The 25,538-nt window shown below is 46.0% G+C and overlaps 1 protein-coding gene across 1 annotated transcript in view; it reads right to left on the reverse strand.

Moving 5' to 3' along the window:
- The window catches only part of TXNRD2 (thioredoxin reductase 2), a 683,633-nt gene that overhangs the window by 44,382 nt on the left and 613,713 nt on the right, over positions 1 to 25,538 (reverse strand). Inside the window, exon 15 of the mRNA XM_085634274.1 lies at positions 5,284 to 5,355. Coding sequence (XP_085490400.1) covers positions 5,284 to 5,355 — 72 coding nt within the window. The remainder of the gene's footprint in view (positions 1 to 5,283; positions 5,356 to 25,538) is intronic.

Below are 25,538 nucleotides of genomic sequence, written 5' to 3' on the forward strand. Positions count from 1 at the left end.
TTTTTAAAATTCCATTTCCTAACTATAACGTCCCTGTAAACTTCGGTTCTTTAAGGGAATTTCTAAGATTTTTAAAAAATTCTATTTCCTAACTATTACGTCCCTGTAGCCTTTGGTTTAGGTGAATTTCTGTGTTTTTTTAACTCGTAGTCGCGTTTGTAGAGTGGTGGAGAAAGGGGGTGTGGCCTCTGACCAACTCTCAGAAATCCCACGGTGCAGGACTTACTGGAGGTCACAGGAGGGGTTCTTGGCCCCCCAGGACTCTCAGCATCCAAGAGGACTTCATCCCCCAACTAGTAGTGCACCAGGAGGTGAATTCTCAGAAATCCCACTGTGTGAGACTTACTGGAGGTAATAGGAGGGATTCTTGGCCTCCAAGGACCCTAAGCATCCAAGGGGACTTCATCCCCCAACCTGTAGTGCACCAGGAGGTGCGTTTGCAGAGTGGTGGACAAAGGGGATGGGCCTCCAACAACCTTGCAGCAATCCTTCTGTGGGGGACTTACTGGAGTTACCAAGATGGGTTCCTGGCCCCCAAAGACCCTCAGCAATCAAGGGGGCTTCATCCCCCAACCGGTAGAGCACCAGGAGGCAAGATTGCAGACTGGTGGAGAAAGGGGGAGTGGCCTTCGATGACCTCTGAGCAAATCCGCTGTATGGGACTTACTAGAGGTAACAGGAGGGGATGTTGGCCATCAAGGACCCTCACCAGCAGAGGGGACTTCATCCCCCAACATGTTGTGCGCCACAAAGCGCCTTTGCAAAGTGGTTGAGAAAGGAGGTAGGCTCTCTGGCTACTTCCCCCGGTTTGGCTTTCCAAATTTTATTAGGTAAATGGGGCCACGTGATTTCGGCCCCAGGGACCCCATGCCCCGGGGAGAGGCCTTCCTGCAATGGGGGAAGAGTGGTCGTGCGGCCCCCTCCCCTGGTCGATTTTTAATAGGGGAGGGGTCGTGTGAACCCCCACCCTGGGCTGATTTCAGCCCTGAAGGCCCCATCCCCTGAGGCCTGGCCAATTTGCAATAGGGGAGGGGGATGCGTGGCCCCCCTCCCTGGGCTGATTTCATCACCCGGGGCCCTGCCTTTTATTTTATATATTATTTTTTGGGTAGGGGGGCTGCATGGCCCCCCTCCTCAGGCTTATTTTTCCCCTGGGGACCCCATCCCCCCGGGCCCAGCCATGTCTCGTGGGTGCCCCAGGGCACCCAGTCTCTACAGGGACCGTGGGGGATCCTGAATGCCCCAGCTGGCTCCCCGCCTCCAGCAGAAGCCGGCATTGCTTTCAGACATAGGGAACTGCTAAACATGCAGCTCCCTGTGTCTGAAAGTAATTCTGCTCCACTTTCAGCAAGCAAGAGCATTTTGTCAGCTCTCGATTACTGGAAGCTGTGCGTTTGCTGTGATTTGGTGGGAGCCGTAAAGCTCTTGCCAAACCACAGCAAACAGCTATATCATGGGGTGGGCACCCCAGGCCATAGCAGGAGCCGGCTCTGGCAGTCCCCAGGACCATCTATGGCTCCTGAGGGGGTACCCGCCTTTCTTGTTGTAGGGCCTACCCTGGGGAGTTGCCAGTCCCCGGCGCTGAGAACGGCTCTAGAGGGGGTTGCATGCCCCCATCCATTTAAAAAAAAGAAGTTGGCCCCAGGGATGTGATGGTTCCCCGGCGAGGGTCACGGAGCCCCCCCCCCCCCTTACAAATAAACTAGCCCCGGAGAGGTTGAGTAATGAGCTGCCAACACTTCCTGGTTTGAAGTGATGGCTGCCAATCAGATCACAACACGAGATCGGGAGGGTTTGCAGAGTCTTCGCGTCCCTATGTATGCAAATTTGGATTTTCCTCATTATTTCGAAAACTACAGAATGGATTCACGCCAATTTACAAAACGTTGCGTTCTGGACCAACAGCTACCTTTCTTCCAAATTTGGTGTAATCCCGCAAGCAGTTAGGGCTGTAGTTGTGTCTAAAATCTCTGTGGGAATTAACATGGGGAAAACGCGTTTTGAGACCCCTCCTTTTTCTTGGCCCTCACTTGACAGATCACCACAAAACTTTCAAGATAGCAACTGAAGTGAGTGTCATACTAGTTTTGAAAAATTTGTGGAGATTCGTCAAACAATGCCAAAGTTAGTTGCAAATGAAAAAACACTCTTCCGATGGAAATTAGGTCCTAACTATAACTACCTACTGGCGACCACCAGTAGGATGGATGGATAGATGGATGGATCTATCTATTTATGTATCTATCACATTTTTATTGGTGAGAAATTAAATGAAACCAAAATCTCACTCTGTTCCCTCTCCCACCCTCTCCATTGCTTATTCTGGCCGGCAGTACAGCTACCAATGCTTACAAAGAGTTCTAAGACAAGGTAGAATTTTCTTGAAGGAAGAAAACTGAATAGTCTAAACACATAAATCCAAAATGGGTGGCATAGAGTGGCCTCATTTTCAAAAGCAGCATCTTTTACAAAAATTACTTTTCAAAAATATTTTTACAATAATATTGTTTTCCCCTAACTTCTTAGACCAAATACATTTTTGTATTCTATAGTACAAAAAACAAACTTTCGCTTAAACTAGGTTTTTGTAATAAATATATACATTAATTACATTGTTATAATTATGTTAGTGTTGTATCATTAATTTGTAATTTATATATATATATGACATTAATTTTCATATATAAATGTATATATATGTACACACACACACACACACACACATATGAAAGTTATAACATTTTAGCTTTTGAGAATGTGTAGCCAAATTTCAAATGGATAGTTTGAGCTAGATTTAGTTTTTTGCACATTAGAATGCAAAAATTTGGTCCAAGATGTTATGGGAAAAGAATCATACCGAGTCCCGCAGTAGCTCCAGCGATGATTGGCTGGCCACAATGGCAATGTTGCGGCTGCCATTTCATGATGAGGGGCTCTGGCCCTATGTCCCGAAAAGTAAACAAAAAATAAGGTGCAAGTGTAGTGGTACCCTGACCCCCTGAACCTTTGTCCACAGGGACCCTTCCTGGGGCCAAATTAAATTTTATTTTTGGGTTGCTGCAATACTGTGCGACTCCCCTGCTCCCATGGGAGTCCCACGGAAATGCTGGGACAGCACGATCTCCTGTGAGAGTCCAGTGTGATCCGTAAACCATTAAAAAACACAAAAGGGGCAGCTGGAGCGCCTATGGTGGGTTGGCCGTGCATGGGCGGTTGGCCCTGCAGCTAAACCCACACCCTGCACTGCCGAAGGCGGTGTGCGATGGGTGTTTGGGTATGGGGTCTGGCCATATTCCAAGCCCTGCGGCCAACCCCCTGCTACGCATGGACAAAGACTGTGCACAGCAGGGGGTTGGCTGCCAGGGGGGAGGGGGTTGTTGGGGGCAGGGCTTAGCAGCAGGCCCTGTGGCTTATGCCCTGCATAGCTAAAGGCCATGCGAAGCGGGGGGATTGGTACAGTTATATATGGTAATATAATATTACTTTGTTAAAAGAAAACTAGAAATCCACAGAAAGAAACGAAGGTGAAAGTGACATAGTTAGGTATGGTAATGGTATTTTACTGTGCATTAAAAAAAACCTCTGAAATTCACTGAAAAGAACAAAGGTTAAGGTGACGCTATAGTTAGTTTAATATGTCCGAAATTCACCCATTAGATATTTCAAGTAAGTATAACTCGCCCCCTCACCAGGCACTGTTTATGACCTCTGAACTGGCCAAGAACATAATATATACACGGATAAAGAGATAATAGAAATGCACATATAAAACATATAAGAAAAGGCTCTTGTTTGGTTGACATACCCATCAAAAATCAAACAATACAATAAGACAAGCAATATACACAAAAATTGTATATCTATATAAAAATATTAAGGGGGGTTTGTGGCGCATTTCACCCCAAATAAAATGAAAACAAACATGCCTGTGTTTTTTTCTCTCTCCCCCCACCCCATCTGTGGAATAATCAGCCCATAAATCATTTTTAGGTCTCGTTTAATAGAGTGAGTGCACTGTCTGCTGCAAGACATTTTGGTAGCCTACAGTGGGCTTAGGGACCGCCCATTGTACACCATTAGTTGGCCTCTCTGTCACTCTACTTTTCTTGCTTCTTATTTGATGGCTTGTGTAGGCTTTAATTCCCCATCATCGTGGAGAGTAGATGCATTATAGTGTCCTTACACTGGTCATTTTTTTTGGGTGCTACTTCCTACTTAAGAAGTCTATTAAAGTATGCGTTTTCCAGCTGCCTCCCTCCTACGCTTTTACCAGCGGAGCACAATCTAGTCTGAAAGCCCCTGCCATTCCATGAGGGCTCAGACACCACTCAAGAATATCTATGGAGTCCAGCTATGGGGAGAGCACAGTCACGGTGCGATCACACCGAAGTTTCTCAACTGCAGGGTACACAGTACCACAGACCTCCAACACCATAGAGCCAGGTTAGAATGGCTTATGGGGCTTGGACCCAACCAATAATGTATGATAAATGCCCTATAATTTATGTAAAGTGACTAAGGGTGGATGGGCCTTTCACATTGTTTCCTGGCTGGACCTGTGATGTAGAAACCGCATTTAAGAAAGGCTAGGTGTGACTAGTGATGAGCATGTCTAAATGGACTGAGGTGTAAACCTTGCTTTCAAATGTCATTTGGAGTTCAACTTCTCAATATGTGGAAAATATGGACATGATTTATATTAGTAAAAAATCTTATTTTTTTTTCACATTTCCATTAGGGATAATATATGGCTTATATTTTATATTGTTCAAATGGTCAGGAGGCCTCTTTAGGGCACCAATAAAAACGAAACATTGTCAAACAAATTAGCCTCCAGCTTGTGGGTCCTATGTTACAATATGCACTTTAAATCATATTTATACTTGCATAAATAATCCACATTGCTATTTTTTTACCCCTCCTATAACTGTAAAGGGGAGTGCAACAAGGTTGTGACAGTCCATATTACGAAGTGCCATGCATGCACACTGCCAACGCACATTTTTCTGAGACTTTGACCGTGCTTTTGGCATTCAAGGCACGGCAAGCTTGGGTGTCACGCACTTGATGGTTGGCCCTACACAAAATTAATAATTTGCTTATTGTTCTTGAGTTAGCGCGAGTTCTTTCATTCCAGGGTCTTTTCCATGGACCATCATGCTTGTGAGGAAAGGCCTCTTTCGAGGCGCGTGCGCCATCTCGTATGCCAATGAAATTGCTCATATGAACTGGACCCAACCAACAACTTTTTGAACCTGGCTTCTATGTCCAGCACTGCCTTACCTTTATATAGCACTGCGACGCGTCTCTCTCCGCCACCGTGAATTCCAGAGGTTTGTAATACGCGTGATAGACCTGAGGACAATGAAGAAGAAAGCATCAATAACGCCATCGTAGGACAAAAAGACACAAAATGCTTCATCAAACAACAGTTTCTTGAATAGGTTAGTGGGGTGATACATTAAAAAGCAGGTCTGCAACTAATGAAAGTTTCTATGGATTCATGTAAAATATACACTGCATAATGTAAATGACAATGTTTTGGACGGGGTTCTGCCTCCTGTGGCCGAGAAAGCTGGGAAAGTACATTACGGGATAAGGGACAAATTAGATGTCTTTTAGAAGACGAAAATCTAACTCATGTTGCGTGGTAGTTTGATCTTTAAGAACGTAAGATGTTATATTGCGTCCCAAACATCTAGTGAGGGGACAGCCAACCCCTTGAGCTCTAAACCTGGCAGAGAATATTCTTTTCACATCAGTTTGAATTTAAGAGGAAGATAGACTCAACTTCTGTGCCAGAGACAGATAAAATGCAAAAATACTACAAAAATAATCCTACTGTGGAGTCAGATCATCAACTACCAGTAGGCAACGCGCCTTGGCCTCCCCAGGACACTAACAGACTCTGCGATAGATACAACGAGGTAGCAGAACAGAGAAGGAATGTCCCATGTGACACGATATGTTTAAAAAACCCCACTATCTGAAAGTGGAATACAAACTTAAAATTAACCACAAACATTCCTACAACCACGTACAGCCACACAGGAAAACCGAAACAAAAGTCCCCAGATGTCAATTATGATGCAAATCAGGAACACAAGTGTTGAAACATATGACAAGTAGAGCAGGAACTTTCAAGGACATTAATTCAGATCCTTGCTCAATCTCACTATGTGCCAACGCCAACCATCTCAACTCCTAGACCCCATGTCTTCATCAATACCTCGAAACCCTGGGGCGGCATCCTTAACTCCATAAAACAAGCACAAAGACTGGCATATCACAGAAAGTCAACCAAAAGAACACAATGGGAACTAGACCTTTGGGACTGATGGCTGTACAAACAACTTACTCAAACATAAATACATGATGCGGTCGTCGTGAAACACGGACACCAGACAGTCAGTATTCCGCCTAGGTGCCATCGCTAGGTCTGGCATCAACATGAATACTCAAATTATTGTTTTCCACCAAAATGTTAGATGCATTTCTATATGCAAACTTGTGGCTTGTATAATATTTTTATTTTTTTAATTACATTCACTTTTTACCTTGCATCTAGTTCATGTTTCAGTCCAGTTTCTGTGGCCCACTATTAAGCTGACTTCTATCTCAAAATGATCAATTTAGTATTAACATGACCCTGGGTTCTACAGATAAGTGGAAGGGGGTGGGGAATCTGTAGAGTTGGGGGGACGGAGGTGGTCGTGTACAGGGTAGGAATTTACTATTCTGGAATTATTTTTTTTTTTAAATAGTTATTTTTAGGTCGAGCCTAGTGCAGTACACACGCGCTGTCTAAGGGAGGCTTCTTGTGAGCACTCTAAACTCTCCCGAAACCTCTCTGTGTGGGTCTGACTCCCCCACACATTGAATTAGCCTTTGCGTGCGTCTTTCAATAATCAAAGCACGCAAAAGGCTAAATGCGGGTGCATGTCCCACCTCTTCTCCAAAGGTTCAATCACATGGCGTTTTGCTCTCGGGAGCGAGCAGCGGCGCGCAAGGTGGCAGCTGCATTCCTGTGCCCACCCCCACCACTCCTCTTGTTGTGGGATAATCAAACAAGAGGAGTGGTGGGGACGGGCACAGGAATGCAGCTGCCGCCCTGCGCACCGCTGCTCGCTCCCGAGAGCAAAACGCTGTGGGTGTCAACATTACAAAACCACTTTTGATTTAGTATCCCACATTTCTTCACTCTACCACATCTGATTTCTGTCTTATACAACTCCCCCTCCTCACCCATCTCCCCACCTCAACTTTGTTCATTTCCCCGTCACTCAGGGTCTGTCTTTTAGCCTCGTCTCTCAAATCTCGCCTATGGCTCCGCTCTCCCGTCTATGTTTCCCCCTCTCACTCGCACGTCTCTCATCTCTCGCCCATCCCCAATATTGGACTGTGTTTTATGAGGGGTATTTACTAAGGTTTTTTTTTGCAAACCTTAGTCTCTGAGCCGGGGTTTGAGAAGGTCTGTACTGGGGGTGTCTCTTTGTAACAAGGTGACTGTGTCTGGTGGTCTCTCTATGCAGATGTCTCTTTTCTAAGGGAGTGTGTTATGGGGTCTTTGGAAACCGGGTATCTGAATTGAGAGGTGCTGTGTTGAAGGTCTCTGTGCAGGAGAGCGCCTCAGTTCTGAGTGACAGAATGTCAGTGTGTGTGCGCTGAGGTCTTCCTTGTCAGTCTCGTTCAAAGTGGCTACTTCTCTAGCCCTCTACACTGGCCAGCTGTCTCTGACAATCCGTTGACTGTCCCTCGCCGGCCACCGTAATCTCAGCTGCTGTATTTCTCATCAGTGAGATGTAGACACACCCTGTTGCAAGGGCAACAAGACTGAACCAGGCACTAGAGTGCCCCCAGTAGCAGTTTAACAAGATTAATTTAAGGCTAGAACGCCCCGCACCAAAGAGCAACAAGAACGTGGTTGAAGGCAGAGCGGTGCAGAGTGTCAGAGAAGCAACTACCCCGGCACCTCCTCGTTTAACTATAGTTGGTTCGCTGCATTAGCTAGCGTGTTTTACTCGGGTCAAACAGTTTCATCCCATCACGTTTAAATTCTACCAGCCGCCACTGGTTGATGACGCTTGGTAACAAGTTGTTTGCTGTTTTACGAGAAGTCGAAGTGAGGCGGTGTGCCCCAGAGGGCAAAAGCAGTTCGGGCTACTCTCTCTCATTCTCTCTCTCATTCTCATTCTCTCTCTCTCTCTCTCTCTCTCTTCCTTTAGAAAAGGTTCCATTCACTTTTCTGAAGTTCAATACAGGAGGTGGGTCAACTTAAAAATGAGAGCAGGCAGTATTGACCTTGCTATCCTGTATTCAAGATAACCGGTGGTCTTGAAACTCTTCTAGAAATCTGCCTATCCATCATTAAAATCTGCAACAGCTGGCAAATAATCTACTTTGAACATCTCCAGTCAACCTGATGATGAACCCAATTCAATTTCTGACCCTAGGATTAAAATGTCAACTTTTTTGTTTGTTTGTTTTGTACATGTATGTACTCGCGCAACTGACATCACCATTGTAAAAACTGGGTTTCCATGTATCATTTAGTTGTACATACTGCTTTATTGGTCATATGTAAGGTAACAAAAATGCTTCTGACACTTATTATAACTTTTCAGCATGCTGCAGACTTCTGTACGGCTCAGCTTAAAGACATAGGCAAAATCAATATCTATGGCTAAACACTTAAGGTCCCAAAGGCAAGACCTATTGGCTATGCCAATGCTTGTTTTTCTTCTACTGCTTACTCATTACTTTATGATTAATCATTTAATGAAAGGCTTTCACATGAGTAACTATCAAAAAAGGGAAGCCCCTGAAGAGTATGAAAAATATCTTGCTGCCCCAAAAAAAATGTCGACCAAAGGAGTAATCTTCGCTTAATATATGACAATGGTAGTGTTTGGTATTTTCACATTAAAACGTCCAGGTAGCTGCCCGGGAGATGTTGAAAAGAGGAAGCATACACTCAACCAGCAGGGCCATACATCCTTAGTTAACTCAGAGAAAGCCTCCTTGAATGAACAGTCGTGTGCACCTCTACCGATTATCTGCCCCTTCTTGACCCCATCAACACCTACGTATAGCTGCCTGAGTATCTCACACTCTTCCATAAGTGGAAAAATCCCTTTGAAGTCTCCCCACTCTAATCTCTTCCACTTTAGGTCAATGAGATGGAGCAAAAACACAAGATGTATCTTCTGAGCCAAGGGGAATTCTGTAACCACCGAGGAAAAAGGAGGCTGTAATGCTGAAATACACCCTTTAAGACATGCAATAAATGGGAGATCAACAAACAAGACCTGCATCTCATTAGCCCTGTGCGCGTAGGTAACAACTGGAAGGGAAGAAGCAAGAATCGATCGGTTTGAAAGGTGAATCAATAAGGTTTTAGATCAAACTGCAGCTTCTATTCCAGACAGAGAAAAGACACTCACCATTCCTTTCACAAACGACATCAGCACGAGTGTAAAGAAGTGAGATGCCAGCCTCCTAACCTCTGGAATTGCCTACACCGAGACCTTCAAAGGCCAAGTCAAGAGTAAAATCCCAAATGTATGGAAGAGGGACGAGATTTGATCTCCTTCAACGCGCATTTTTAAAAAATAATTGCAAGAGTACAAATCTTGGGTAGATGAACTGTAGACTACGAAAACGGCATCAACCACGTGAATAGAAGGGTTCCACGGCCATTACCAGGGCCTTTCAACATACTAGCATGCAGGTTAGTTTGCCTAATCAAAGCACCACCCATCGTGTCTTGAGGAACTCTTTGAAGCAAGAGGGTCGCTCCCCATTCTTGCTTTTAGCTAACAGGACCACTTGAGGGCTACATCCACTCCACAAGATCTCAACAGGATCTGAAGTCCAGTTCTGATACAGGAGGCACACAACCACTCCAAAGATACAGAAATAACGAGAGGTGCACTGGAATCAGTGCCAGACTTCTGGGTGCATTTTGATGCCCTGACCACATCCGACATGTTCAGCGAAAAAACAAAGAACCTCTTGAGAGGCTACAAAGCCTTCTTTTGATGTCCCATAATGAGTGTGAGTACTTAAAAGTGCGGGAAGCATAGAGACACAGGCTTCTAAAAGAAAACTTCTTTCCACCTGGTACTGGTTGCTGGCAAGATAACCAAACTCGTGTGCATGGGGCGATATTAGAAATCCTGGGCCTCCAAGGGCCAGTCTGTGGTTTCTGTTGGACATTTTATGTGCTGCAGGAATGGAAGATGGCATTTCTCAGGGTTTCGGAGGCACTGCAGTGTTCAATGATACTTCAGTAAATGCAAGTAGTCACTGCTTCATGCATCTTTTTACCCATGGACAGAAAAATTAAGTCTCGAGAATCAGCTGTTTTAGGTAGCAGAGGTAGAAAGAGCGAGATTCATCTGGTGGCACTGAGATTAGGGAAGTCCAGCTCTAGTGTGCACTGCTTAACATGCAAACATTTTGCAAGTTTAAGAATAGCCCCTTAACAGTCTCTAAGGAAGGGAGGGAGGTATTTAACAAGGTTCATCAGCTTTCTCTAATGTACTCCCAAAATCTTCTTCATTCATGGGGCAGGTCATATGATCACGAGATAAAAATATTCCATAAATGTCCACCGTCCATGGACTTATCACTGAAGGACCAATGTGGATCTTGCTGTTAAGAATGTTCGCCAGGCTCAGAGCTGGGCCAACTTGATGTCAATGGGGGCAACACCACTACCCTGATAACCCTAGTAAGGTTATCATAGCAAGTTGGCATGTTGCACTAGGATGGATGGCGCAAGTTTGTGGTCGATGGGCGCTACTAGAAATTTAGGTAAGTCTGAAACTTGGTGTTAGAGTCATAGGGTAATAGAGTAAGAGGGGTTAGATAAGGAGAGAGCAGTCATAAGGAGCTCAAATGCTTCATCAACCAATGAAGGAGCAGTGGTGGAAGGTGCCACCATGACCCATTTCAAGAACTACAACAGAGTTCAAATGGAAAAGGCAGAGGGGAATGGTACCTTATCTGTCTGTAGTTTGATGGACGGGAAGCTGCACTCAGACAGGGAAAGCGGACATGTGGCATCTTAAAGTACTGTGCTATGCTCTCTTTAGCAAAACCGCTTTTATACCGCTTTCCTCACTTATCAAAACAAACTTAGAAAACAGCAGCCTTGTTGATTCTGAGTAAGTAGGTCTCTGACCCAAAGAAGGGACAGAGGCTGCACCCCGCACAGTCTGGGCGAAATCCTCGAAAGATCCGGCCAGCATGGAGTGGTCCTCCTCCTCCTTGACCTATCAGCGTGTTCCTCACCGCAGAACACATTGTCGTTCCTCACAGGATACAATCAGTGGCATGTGTCGCAGAGGAAGCACTGAAACTTCCTTCCTGACCATCCACAGTAAAACATAAGACGTGGACTCATCTCCTTATCAACGAGCACTGTCAAACGTGGAGTTCCATTAGTATTCACCATTTACATCAAACCGCCATCCTGTGAACACATCCCTTGCAGAGGAAACCCAAGTCTATCTAAGGATGTTGGGACAGTCCAATCTATGCTCGCCCATACAGAATCGCTTTTAGGCCACTGAGGGCCTGATGGACCACAACAAACTCAAACTGAATGACTAAAAAGCTGCAATTCTCTTTGTGGTCCCACACTACCACCTCAAATAAATACTCTTTCTGTCCCCTCTAAGCATTCTTCAGCCAAACTCACCCCTTCAAATCTATAGTCAGAAGCCTGGGAGTCACTTACAGACAGAAGCAGCAGCAGAAGACACATTTTAACACATGGACATACTAAAAAGAAACAAGCGTTGGCAAAGCCAGTGGCTCTCGCCTCAGAGTTACTGGCATTTCCAATGTCTTTTAACCATGTTCTATAGCAGTGTGACAGCTGTTCAGCATGGCTAAAAGTTAGTCGCGTACCATAGAGCGGCTTGGAGTACAGTGGAGTGACATGGAGTAGAGAAGTGTAGAGTTGAGTGGTGAAGAGTGACAGAGTGGACTTGGATAGAGTGGAGTACAGTACAGTGGAATGGCCTACAGTGGAGTGTCGTAAAGTAGAGTGGCATTGTAGAGTTGAGTGGTGTAGAGTGGAGTGGCGTGGAATGTAGTGTCAGAGTAGCGTGAGGTGTAGAGTGGAGTAGAGTGCCAAAGAATGAAGTAGGTTACAGTAGAGTGGTATGGAGTAGAAGAGTTGTGGGTGTAAATAACTTAAACAAAGAACTGAACTGAAAACCAATGCAAAGGTTTGAGGCATAAAGTGAATGAATTGCTGAAAGGCATTGAAAATAGGCGTGCGGCGGCAAGCATCATGAATATGTAAACGTGTTGTTAGTATGGCAGTTATACATATTAACCAGTGCCACTGGAATTATGCAATTCCACAGCCACATCTTTTTTCAGTATAATTACAGATTTGACGCATTTGCCACATAATTGATCATTTACTGCATAATCTGCAGATGTTAACAAAAAAATTTGGTTTCTACCTCAAACGAATCAAAAGTTAGTTAAAACATGGCGGCAATGGTTTGCGTGCAATAGAAGGCCCTTTGCAAAGGGTAATTGGTCTTTTTTCAGTTGCTTCTTTCTGTATTTGGTTGTAAGACTGGTACTAACCAGGTGAAATATTTGCCCAGACGGTATTACCATGTGTAAAAATTCCTAAATAATGAATATTATAAAAAACTGTACTGCATTATTCTGCATAATTTGCCTTCTCTCGACACATAATTTGGTGCTTCACTGCCGCATAATTTGGTGCTTCACTGCCGCATAATTCCAGTGGTCCCGATTATAATGGCTGAATCCAAACCATATAAATGTAATTTTATTTTAGCTGTACAAGTAAGCCAAAAATATAGGGGTAGATAAACAATGATCAAAACGGCCTTTGAAAACAGAACGAGTGGAGAAAGCACCACAAGGACTGGAGACAGAGGAAGTGTCCTGAAACGCTTACATATATAGTGATAAGCGCTATAAAAATACAGAAAAAGATGTAAATAAAAAGTGCAGCAGTGCAAGAAATCGTATCTGAATCAAAGTGCGAGCAGCGGATGAATCAATTTGTGCTTGGTCCATGCTCCACAGAAAGAAAAGTGAGGCTTGGAACACGCTCGCCAATTAGGAGACAGCAAAGAGTGACAGTGATGCTAACGAATGGTAAGCAACGGGCGGGCTCCAAGGCCTTCACAGTAAACAATAGCCTTCCCAGCGGACAGCATATGCGCTTTCGGGATGCAAGACCTAAAAACATGCATTCATCATACCAGACAGGCATACCAGGCCAAGAGGCTGCATAAAGCTAAAACACAGCTTGCCTCCTTATGATTGGGCTAAATAAAACGCCACGCTCCGGCAGACTACATCACAAGCATTGGTAAAGGCAATAGGTCTATCCTTAGGGACACACTGGATTTGCTAATTTCGTCTGGTCCTTGGCTGCTGTACAGAATAGGGAAACAAGGATTTTTGCTGATGCTGTGCAGAATCAGCCAAAAGAAAGAAAATAAGGTGCCATGACGCGGCCTCCCTCATTTCATCTGCGCTTCCATGTGTCATCATGAAAACATGCTCATGCACCTCCACTGGCTCTCAGCACTGGGAGGAACATGGGTCTCTGCTTAACCTACAAGTGCAAGGAAGACTCAGTCCCAAAATACTTGTCACCCTCCCCCCCCCCACACAGACAGTCCTCCACAAGAGAAAACCTCCCAAAGTCACTAAATACAAGTACAGAGGAGGCTGGAGGTTTGCATTGCTGGCACACTGCCCCTGGCATTAACTAGTGTCTTTGTCCATATGAGATAGTCCAGGGGAAGAAGGAACCTGGTGTAACTTGCTGCTAGGATCAAGACGGAACTGCTGAGTAGCCTCTGGACAAAACCTTCCATCTCCCATTCTTTTCACTGTATTGCCTATATTTGCTCTGTAGAAACAATGTGGCAAAAGCGCTCCGCAAACAAAATACATACGAGGAATTTCTGGCAGATATTTGCTAAGGGATTATGAACCCAGCACAGGCAGTAGAAATACTGGCCAGAATGACAAGAGCAAAATGAAGAAGAAAAGACCAACTCGAAATCCTGGTTCGCCCCAGAATACTTTTTCTACACAAAGCCGCAGTTCTGCTCTCCGGTGGCAGAACCGTGAACAAAATTTAAGGTGAGCCTGACAGTGATGGTGCACTTGAACATTCCCTCCAGAGCACCAGTGCCCACACACTGGAGCTAGTGAGGGTAGATGTTACCGCTCCTTGCTGGGCACCAGTACCCACAGCGTGGGGCTGGTGAAGGTAGACACGAACACTCCTCCCAGAGCACCAGTGCCCACACTGTGGGGCTGGTGAAGGTAGACGTGGCATCTCCTCCCAGAGCACCAGTTCCCATACCGTGGTTCTAGTGAACGTAGAGGGGACCGCCCCTCGCAGAGCCCCAGTGCCAACACTGTGGGGCTGGTGAGGATAAATGTGATAGCTCCTCCTAGAGTACCAATGCTCACGTCGTGGGGTTGGTGAAGGTAGGTGTGACCACTCTAACCTGGGGGACCAGAACCCACAACATAGTGCTGATGATGGTAGCTGTGACTGCTCCTTCCTAAACCTCCGTGCCCACACCATGGTGCTGGTGAACGTAGTAGTGACAGCTCCTCCCAGAGCACCAGAGCCCACGCCATGATGATGGTGAGGGTAGATGTGACGTTCGTCCCAGAGAATCAAAGTTCACACCCTGGTGATGAAAGAAGGGACTGCTCGTCCCAGAGCACTAGTGATCACACTGTGGGGCTGGTGATGGTAGACATGGCCGCTTCTCTCTGAGCACTACTGCTCACACACTGTGGGGCTGGTGATGGTAGATGCGACTGCTCCTCCCACAGTACCAGTGCCCACACTGTGAGGGTGATAACAGACATGACCGCTCCTCCCAGAACACTAGTGCCACATCACAGGGCTAGTGATGGTAGACATGACCGCTCCTTCCAGAACACCAATGTCCACGGTTATGTTATATGTATTTTATATAGCGCAAAATCACCTTCAGGTCTCTAAGCGCTTTTAGAGAAAGTGACCAGAATCACTGACGACAGCTGGAAACACGAGCAGCAAACAGAAATTACACTGTGGTTAACGTCTCCCTAAATAGGAGCGTTTTAAGTTGTTTCCTAAAAGTGAGGAGGGCCGGTTCCCTACGAAGGTAGATTATTCCAGATTTGTGGGAGCAAGACTGAAACCGCTCTGCCCCCATTGGATTTGGTGATATATCAGGGGAGGACTAGATGGCAGGCCTCAGACGATTGCAGTGTCCGGCCAGGGACATATTTCTCCAGGCATTCTTTTATATACACTGGTGCTTGGCCATAAATTGCTTTGTGGGCAATACAGAGGCCCTTGAATTGAGCTCTCTGTTTGATGGGGAGCCAATGCAATTTATGTAGCAGAGCGGTAGCGCTGGTCCTTCTGGGAAGTCTGAAAATGAGCCTGCACTACCTGCAGTCTCTTTATAAGTTTCTGGGGGAAGCCAATATAAAGGGCATTCCCATAGTCCAGCCTAGAGATAATAACAGTGGCGGAGACAATTGCCTGTAGTGAGGATGTTGACAGAAGAGGGGCAAGTTTTCGTAGCTGCCTCATCAGTCCTATACAGGTTCCTATCACCGCAGTGACCTGGCTGGACATGGACAGCTCAGAGTCAATTTTTATACCCAGGCTTTTTACAGCCGGGACTGGTACGGGGGCAGTACCCAGTTCCGGTGGCCAAAAAAGGTCACACCAAGGGCTGTTTTTTATGGGAATGACGAGCACTTCGGTCTTGTCCTGGTTTATTTTCAGAGAATTGGCCGTCATCCAATTCACTGTGAATCTGAGCAGCTTTTGCGCCGATTCCTGGGCCTGACTAGAGTTGCTGATCCGGAAGAGGAGTTGGGTATCATCAGCGTAATTGAAGACCCGGCAGTCCATACTTATTCCGGCACCACGGTCTGGTGCTGGTAGAAGTAACAGCTCCTGCTAGAGCACTAGTGCTCACACTGTGGGGTTGGTGATGGTAGAAGTGACCACTGACTATCACCTAGCATTAAACCCAGCATTCGACAAAATAGCACCAGAAAAAATCTGCTCTAAAACTAAATATGGCATGTGTGCACCTTGGTATATACCAAAAATGCGAACGAGAAAGTACTGTGTAAATATTTTGAAAGATGGCGCCAATTTAAAACACTTGTTGATAAAGAGGCATATAAATAATCTTTAATAATGCTATCATTGTAACATAAAAAAAGCTCATAAGGCATACATTTCTCCTTAAGATCAATCAGGGAAGCAACTCGCCCAAAGAGTTATTCAAAGTTCTCAATGATTTTATAGATACCTGGGCCTGCTCCCAGGAGATTCAGCCATCCTAAGCGTTATGTGATTCTCTGGCGAATCACTTTGAAGGAGAAATTAATGTAATTTACCAGAATTTCCCAACCATAGCTGAGCCAAAAAGAGGACATTTTTATTCCAGTCTGGAGCTTTCTAACAGTGCTTTTACTCTGGACAAATTTAAGCTACTTTTGCCCGACGCAATTCAGAAAGCGTTGGCAGCCGCCAAATCAGGGTCTCCATTAGACATTTGTCCCGCTAATATCTCTGCGACCTCGTCCTCTCAGCTTGGTCTTGTCATTTGTTCAATATTCAACAAGTCCATCAGCACAGGTAAGTTCCCTTTTAGCTTGGAAAGCAGCACAGGTCATTCCAATTAAAAAAAAAGGAAAATGTATCACCTATGGACCTTTCTCAATACCGACCTATCTCTCTACTTCCCTTACTGGGCAAGCTATTGGAAGCACAAATAAATATTCAACTCATGGAGTATCTTGGAAATTATAAGTTGCTGGATTCATCTCAATTCGGTTTTAGGCCCATGCACAGTAGCGGCAACTCTATTAGCGGTTAATGACCACATAAGATGCTAGCTTGCCTTGAATACTCCATCATTGCTTGTGCTGCGTGACCTATCAGCAGCTTTCGACACTGTGTCCCATTCCAGAATGTTGCAAAGGCTGCGGGAGATAGGAATTCATGGCACAGCATTGAAATGGTTCAAGGATTTCTTAACCAATTGAAACCAGATCATTAACATGGGTCCTTATAAATCGCAAACCTTACAATAATATAGGCGGGTGCCACAGGGCTCTTGTCTGAGCCCTACACTTTTTAACATATATGTAGGCCCCCTTGCTAAAATTGCCTGAGCTTTTGAATCATTGTCTGAGGCAGATGATAAGCAGGTAATTATTACATTTGGTAAAGATCTGAACAATGTAAAAGCTCGCTTTTCTGCTGTTACATAAGTGTGCACCATATACCAAGCCAGCTTCCCATAGAGCTGTTTGTGGCTTAATATTTTGATTATCTGTTTATAATATGGGCTGCACCAAGATACCCACTCCGGGTGATTCATGTGCATTATAAATTAAATTAACATAACATACCACTCCTTGAAGATCATTAGTGCCCACACCGGGCTGCTGGTGATGCTAGGCGCGACCGTTCTTCCCAGAGCACCAATGTCCCTGCCCTGGTCCTGTATTATGTCACCCACTGCTATGTATTGGTTCTGATCTCTGTAAAGATGGGCCCGAGGCACTGATGTTTACAAAGTCACTAAAACTCTACACTGAAATAATGCATCTGCTGCAGAGATCTCGTAAAAATGACCGACCTTTGAGTAAAGCACAGAGTACATTTCTGCACCTCGTGGCACTTCAGCAAGGGCGACAAATACCCAGGGCCGGCTCTAGAGCGGTGTGACCGGTGCCACCGCACCAGATGCTGACTTCTCTGGGCGCTGAGTTTGCAAGTTTATTTTGGTTTTAAAAACACCTGCTGTGGTTCTTTGCCTCCAGCAATTTCCCAAGCGACAATAAAAATGTCAAGATAACTCTGGTGATTAATGTTCTTCCTGGAGAGTGATCGGAGATTTGTCTAGTTGAGGTTTTGACTCATCATAAAGTAGCACAGAGGATTAATGTACCTGCTGCAAAGAACGTGTACCATGCAGATCAAAAAGTGCATATAATGTAAATAGGTCCGTGGGTTACTGATTTTCTAAGAGACATCTTTTTATTACTTGCAGTTCATAAGGTAAAATCCTAATAAAGAACAGTGAATTATTAACTGTTGTCAAACAACTGCATGCGCTCTGCAAAGTATAGATTAGAGGATAGATTAATGTTGCAAAGAGGGTTCATTTGGGTAGAAGTCAACTCTTATTAGTGAAGACCTCTCCCAACCATGGTGGTCTGTTTTCAATTCTGAATTTGTGCTTCTCCAGACAAACCCTCTTAAACTATCCTGGCTACCAGTATGGATGACGTGAATCCTACAGCTTCTAGTCCTCTCTCTTATGGAACGTTTCTTATATACTGATTTACACGGGTATAATTGATTGCCCGTGTAATGTGTCTGTGATGCAAAGTGCTATGACGCTCTACACTGGTATGAGTGGCGCTATATAACTAATTAAATGCATCTGAAAGAGAGTGATTATGGAAACTGAGGGGAATCTGTCGTGGAGGTGGCCACCACCTCCACCAGGGATGGGGGGCGCCAACAAACATTGTCGCACCGGACGCCACCAGCACTAAAGCCGGCCCTGCAAATACCATAGTGCCAAGATTAAACAAGCATTGGCATAGTCAATAGGTCTCGCCTTTGGGACCTTATAAGTGTTTAGCCATGCAACACTTGATGTTGTTGCACCAAGGATATTGTGCTGGATGGTTGGCTAAATCGGGGGGAAAGGAAGATGGCGGATTGCATCCGCCGCTGAAGGACGCGTCCGCCCTCTCCGGGGTCGGGTGCCTGCTGCGATGCCTCCGCGTCCATCATGATCACTTTTCTACATCTACGAGGAATCTGAATAGAACATTGCCACAGCCTAATCTCTGAAGCGATACTTACTTACAGTTTTCCCGGCGCTGTGTGCTTCTCTTTCCTTCTTTCCTTCGGGCTGTGGGCTCACGGATGTGCCGGCTTGTGTGTATCGGCAATGTGCTTCACGGCGCCCGCGTAGCGAGATGGCTCACAGCTAGGACTCTGCTCAGAGTATCCGTCCCGCCCACGTTGTTGGATTTTCGAGCCTCTCGGCTTGCCGTCGGCGAACCTGCAGGTGTCCTGTTGATTAGGGGCAGGAGTGGAAATGTTGGCTGCGAGAAGCGGACTCGGAAATCTACGATTCTGCTAAGGGAGCAGCTGGAAGTTATGGCCCCCCCACGGACAACTCGTCGAGCGCGAGTCGAGGCTCAAGTAGAAAATGATGGTCATTCTGTAGCAGTGGAGCGCCTGGAAGGTGAGACTGCCTTCACGATTAATTCAACTGCAGATAATGTAATATTGCCACGGAGAGCTCTACCAGGCAATAATGCTCTAGTCAGCCCAGTGGTTCTTGAGGTGGGGAAGCCTATTTTAAAGCTTCTGCGCTCGGGGAAAGTTACAGCACTTCTTCGGTCCTGTGACTCTGAACCTGTCGCCCCCCCCCCCCTCCCAGATGGCTGAAGTCCTTAATGCCGCGGTCAATGAAGGTTGGGGGGGTATGGAAGAACCATCTCATATTTTAAGATCGGAATCTCCTGCTGCGGGGGTGTGTTCAGCGGCTTCAGATGGCTTGGCTTCTCCTGATCCTCCTCCACTTGTCGATGTAGTAGAAACGATTTCTCCAGTCCCTGTTCACATTTCCCAAGCGGAGGATCTTAACAGCAAAGGCAGCGAGCTTCTTGATGGTACTGGACAGGAGGCAAGCCCATGTAATGATCATAATTACCCGACAGGTAACACTGGAAAAGTAACGGATAATGACAATGTGATTGGGGGTTGTGAGGAGCAGATGAACTTACCTACGGAATTTGGCAAGGATTTGCTCTCTCCTGCAAATCATGGCTTTCCTGGGCATGGAGGGGCTAACACCAGGATCAGCCGTAGCGCTGTGCATGGCCCAGAGGGTGATAGCCCGAAAGTTAAGGGTTTTAAATCAAATCGGCCTGGTAAAGGTGGTAGAGGCCGAGGTCGAGGTGGTACTGGCAATATGGCTCAAATCACTGATGTCTTTGGTCGATTGAAGGGCGCCAGCTCCTGTAAGGCTGGCTCAGGGGTGAGCCCCCTACGTAAATGGGTGTCATCAAAGGGCGAAGTTAGAAACATTGTCTCCAGATTATCCAACTCAGGTTTGGGAGGTATAACAGTCCCTCCTTCACGGAATAATTCAGACTTGCCTGCTGATTTACTGGCAGCTCTGACCGGCCCTTCCCCCCCAGCTCTCTTATCACCTTATAACTCTACCTTGGCTGTTACTAATACATCTACTACGGATTATGTACAAGCCTCAATCGAGGGTCAATGCACTGACTATGGCCAAAACGTTGCTGACGGGACGTTCCACCACTCTAAGGGTCCAATACTAGCTGAGCGTAATAATCTATCTGCAGGACCTCATTCTTCTGCCTCCCCCCTCCCCCAAGGTCCTCGGGCTACTGTAGAAACTGTCTCAACTCATATGTTTGTGCAGAATCAGTCGGACGGACTGCATGGTGGGGGTGAGGAGCCTTCTCTATCTAACATTATGCAGGCTCTAAATATCCAGAGAGCAGAAGCACAAGCACATTATCAACAGGCAAGGGTGGACTGTATTGAAATCAAAAAGGCATTATCTGAGGTCACTACTAAAGTTCATCATTTAACAGCGGATGTTACTGAGCTGCAACAGCGTGTCGCAGACGTAGAGGAAGTCAACACTCAAGCTATCAAGTCAGTTACCATGCAGGAGTCACAGCTGGTTTCTATGCAGCTAAAGATCGATGATCTCGAAAACAGACAGCGGCGACATAACTTGAGGATTTTCGGGATACCAGAAGGGAAGGAGGGCTCTGACCCTCGTGCATTTGTTGTGGACTTACTACAGAAAGCCTTCCCGGACTTGGGGGATTGGGACTTGGACACACAGGTTCAAAGAGCACACTGTCTCCCATTATTCTTAAAATCCAACTTACAAGCTAAAACAAAATTTTCAAGGCCCATTTTGGTTTTTCTGGGTAATTTTTTAGGGTTTGCAGACCACCCTTGGGCGACAGAACTGTAAGTAATCACCACCCGACTAACATCACTTAGATCGAACGTCAGGGATTCCCTATACGCCGGTGGACGGCTGACCGCTGCTGTTGTGGCGGACCGACCCTTACGCTGCCTTGTGCCGGTTCTCCCCTGGGCGGCGCTCCGGGCTTGGGGTCGGCTCGCTCCTCGGGCGGTGGTTTCCGGTGACCGGGGTACCAGGGGACCTTGCTTACCAGTTCCTCAGATAACACCTAGCACCAGCAGGTGTTTTATCCGTGTACACCTACCTGTTTGAGTCTCTTGTTTATACTACTGTCCACAGTAGGCTAACACGCCATCCCAAGAGGCTCGCCATGTACCGATTGGAGCGGCACCTTTTATAACTTGAGGTGAGCATTGTCAGACCTCATGACGTAAAATTCAGATTGGATTGGATTTTGTATCACTTGACACGTGTCTTCACACTGCATCCACTTATGCATGATCACTCCTGTTTAGCGCAATTGCTACGTGTATTGGACATGCATATGAGGAGTCCTTGGCTCCAGACTACGATTTGTATATATATGACAAAGTGTATTTTTAATGTTCTGTGTTGGCCTGTTTTGCTTCCTCTCTCCTTCTCCTTTAGGCCATTCCAATGCGGAAGTGTTAAGTTTTCCAGACACTTCCCTAGGGTAGTTTTATCTAGGCACTACCACAACAATTTAATATCCTATTTTACACCCTCACAATTTGTAGATAGTTCACCTTTCACTGGTCCTGATGAATTGCCGCTGGATCCCCCTGACCTTGAGGCAAGAAACATGTTGACCATCTGAGTAGAGCAGAGTTAGTCCTTGACCCATTGTGTCCAGACTACTGCCACTCATCTCGTTTTTAATAGGGTGGTTTACTGACCGAATAAAATTCATTATTCAGACTAACCAACCCTGTTTTAGAATACACTCACCAACGTCTACACTTACCTGGCCCTCACTTGCACTCACCTTCGGCAAGGAACAAAAGATCTCCGCTAAAGAGCCCCATCTTTGGGTGCCCGTTGGGAATTGCAGCGCCGACCCGACGAGGAGCAAAACCCAGATGATGAAGCATGACACCTAGCTTGCTGGGTGTGTGAGGGTTTTAGTTCCACCAGTGTGGGTTCCCCCACCCATCACATGCTATTAGCTCCCAGGCTGTCTAGACATTATCCCCCACTTTGTCTCAATCTTAGGGATAAGTGTACTCTTCACACTTCTCCCCACTAGGAGGAACGGTATACCTTTCTCGCATAACTACTTCAGGGCTTGTATACTGGACCTCGTTAAACATAGCCCACCCGGTTTTATTTTCCTTCGCTTGATTGTGATTTCTAGCGCGGCTGACAACCGCAGGAACGTATTGAGGTTACCTACAGTGTCAATTGACGCTGGTAGGCCCACTCCGAAACACACTAATCACTCACGTTGGGTTAGTGGCCATTGTTCCCTATACTCCACATAATGGATGGAGAATTAGGGATTAGTTATGGCGAAGATGCAGTCACTGATATCCTTAGAACACCGTCACTCCTAGGAGCAGACGGTACAACAGCAAGCGTGTCCTACTCGGATGACTGGTCTAACTTAGTCTCCCTCAAGAAAGAATGGCTCAGAATAACGATGCACGGAGCAGTAATGACTGAGTATTTGAGGGCTAACATCGCCCCGAATGGCCTGATCGTCAATATCTTCCCCAGATTATTTCTGGAGGATCCCTCATTTAAGAAGGATTGGTCCTCAGTCTCTTGGAAATGTACCCGGGATCTCCTAGTCCTTATAATCAATACTGCCAAAAGACTTGCTGATGCCCTGCTAATACGTATACAAGCCGCTGAGTCTACTATGAAATCTACAGTACCTAACAGTACCTTTAAAACCAAGTTGGCTGAGATCAACTCAGAAATAACAGAGAATAGAGAGTACCTTCTCAAACAAAAGATTGCCAAACTGCAGAAGGATATCTCGAGGTTCGACAAAGAAAAGATCTTCCCCTACCTGAAACCGGATTTCACACCTAGTAGGAGCAATTACTCCAGTGATGAGGAATCGAGTAACAATAGCAGGAGGGACTCCAACAATAGCAACTCGAGCTCTGGCAGTTGGGACACACCTAACCAGAGAAGAAAGAACAACCGAACTTTCTATAATCGAGGGGAATCAATGTTCCCCGGTCCACCACAAACTCAATTTTGGCAATATCCACTGTTTCCACCGTGCCCTCCCCAATTCTACCCAGGGGCTAACCCCCAAACTTTTTTAGGCAGAGGCTGGGGCAGAGGAAGAGGGCGAAGGCAAGGAACACAGCATGTCCAGTGGCAGGACCAAGCCCAGCCCCCGATGGAAACCCGGAGCCAACGCAGGGGCAGAAGGACTTAGTTATCAACCTGTCTGACAGACCACTCAATAGCGTTGAGCTACGAGTGATTCGAAAAGGACTGGGTTTTGTACCCACCCTAAGGGTAGACAAATTCAGGGAAGCATGCGAACTTCACAGTTTCTTTAGAAAGATTCGCCTAAAAGCCTTTTTTCATAACGAATCTTCTATAGATGCAGACAACACAGACACTGGGCTACATAAACCATCAACCTTCACCCCCCGTGCGGGCATGGTTCCCCCAGAGGTCCTGACCTTTGAAAAGGCTATACTCAAAGATCTAGCCGCGGCACAAGATAGGTCTAATACTTTTTACAACCTCTCTAAAGAAGAAATGAATGCAGCCAGGGCCCTGGCTGACGACCACTCGATCACAATTAAACAAGCAGACAAGGGTGGTGCTACAGTCATCCAGTCCACCCTCGACTATGAGAGAGAATGTCGACGGCAACTATGTGATCGGAAATACTACACACCTATCACATTAGATCCCACACCAAGATTGAAGAACGCTATTAATAGCCTTACCCTTGAGGCAGAGACGAATGGGTGGATCACGAAGAAAGAAGCAGATTATCTTAACGTGCGTGATCCTGTAACACCATACTTCTACACTTTGCCCAAAGTCCATAAAGGTACTTCACCGACCCCAGGCAGGCCCATCGTGTCCGGGATTGGCTCTGTTTTAGAACCGTTGTCCAGATTTGTAGATCACTTTTTACAACCCTTGGTCCAAAGAATACCGTCCTACATCAAAGACACCAGTGACATCCTAAGAACTGTTGGAGGGTTTGAACCGAATGGGGAGATCAGCCTTCTGGTCACCTTAGATGTGGAGGCGTTATACACCAATATCCCACAACAAGCAACCCTGACAGTGATCGAAGAGGCCCTTCGCAATGAAGACTGGACATCACCTACACCTGTGTCTTTCATTATGGACCTAGCGTCCCTGGCATTAACGGAGAATTTCTTTGAATTCCGGAACGAACTGTTCCACCAATGCCAAGGGACTTCTATGGGCAGTACATTTGCCCCTAGTCTGGCCTGCCTGTATATGGCAACATTCGAGGAAGAGATCATCCAGAGCCCCACCAATCCTTTTGGCGAAAATCTGATCATGTGGAGGCGCTTTATAGACGATGTCCTCATCCTTTGGAAGGGATCCTGGAGTAGATGTGAAGAGTTCTGCCAATGGATTAATGCACAGAACACTTATTTAAAATTTACCAACCACATCTCTCCGTCTCACATTGCCTTCTTGGACCTAGACATTAGATTAGCGTCCGGGGCGTTAACAACTAGCCTCTACAAAAAACCAACAGACAGGAACAGCCTTCTGCTGTATAGTAGTCACCACCCCAAGGCATTGAGGGATAACTTACCCTTCGGTCAGTTTCTCCGTGTGAGGAGAAATTGTAGCTCAGTGTCGGACTACAAAAAAGAGGCAGATATCCTAGCAAACAATCTAAAAGAGAGAGGGTATCCGACCATCACTATCACAAAAGCCATGAAACGTGCTAGGAATAACCCCAGAGAGGTGTTGCTCGAGACCAAGACCCGGGAACAAACTGACATCCTGACCTGTGTTACCTCGTTCACCCCCTCCTCTAATACAATGAAAAAAGTAATTAAAAAACATTGGGGTATACTAGCTGCCGGTAACCTCTCTTTTCCTCAACCCAGATTCGCCTTTAAAAGGACTCAAAATCTGAAAGATATCTTGATCCACACTAGACCTGCAAAAAAAGAAACACAGAACCCCCAGGGCACTCTATGGGGGCTTCCACCTGTCATTGGACATTTCCCCTGTGGTAACTGCACGTCCTGTAAACAGACGATGACTACCAAGGAAGTGAATCTGTCTGACACCCTAACCTGGACACTGACACGTCATACCAATTGTAATTCCACCAACTGTATTTATCTATTACAGTGCCCTTGTACATTGAACTACATAGGGATGACGACACGGCCCATCAAAACACGCATCACGGAGCATAAAAGCAACATAAGATGCTTAAAAGAGACCACAAAACTGTACTGCCATTTTAAG

Source organism: Triturus cristatus, chromosome 11 (genome assembly GCF_964204655.1).
Source record: "Triturus cristatus chromosome 11, aTriCri1.1, whole genome shotgun sequence".
Taxonomy (NCBI): domain Eukaryota; kingdom Metazoa; phylum Chordata; class Amphibia; order Caudata; family Salamandridae; genus Triturus; species Triturus cristatus.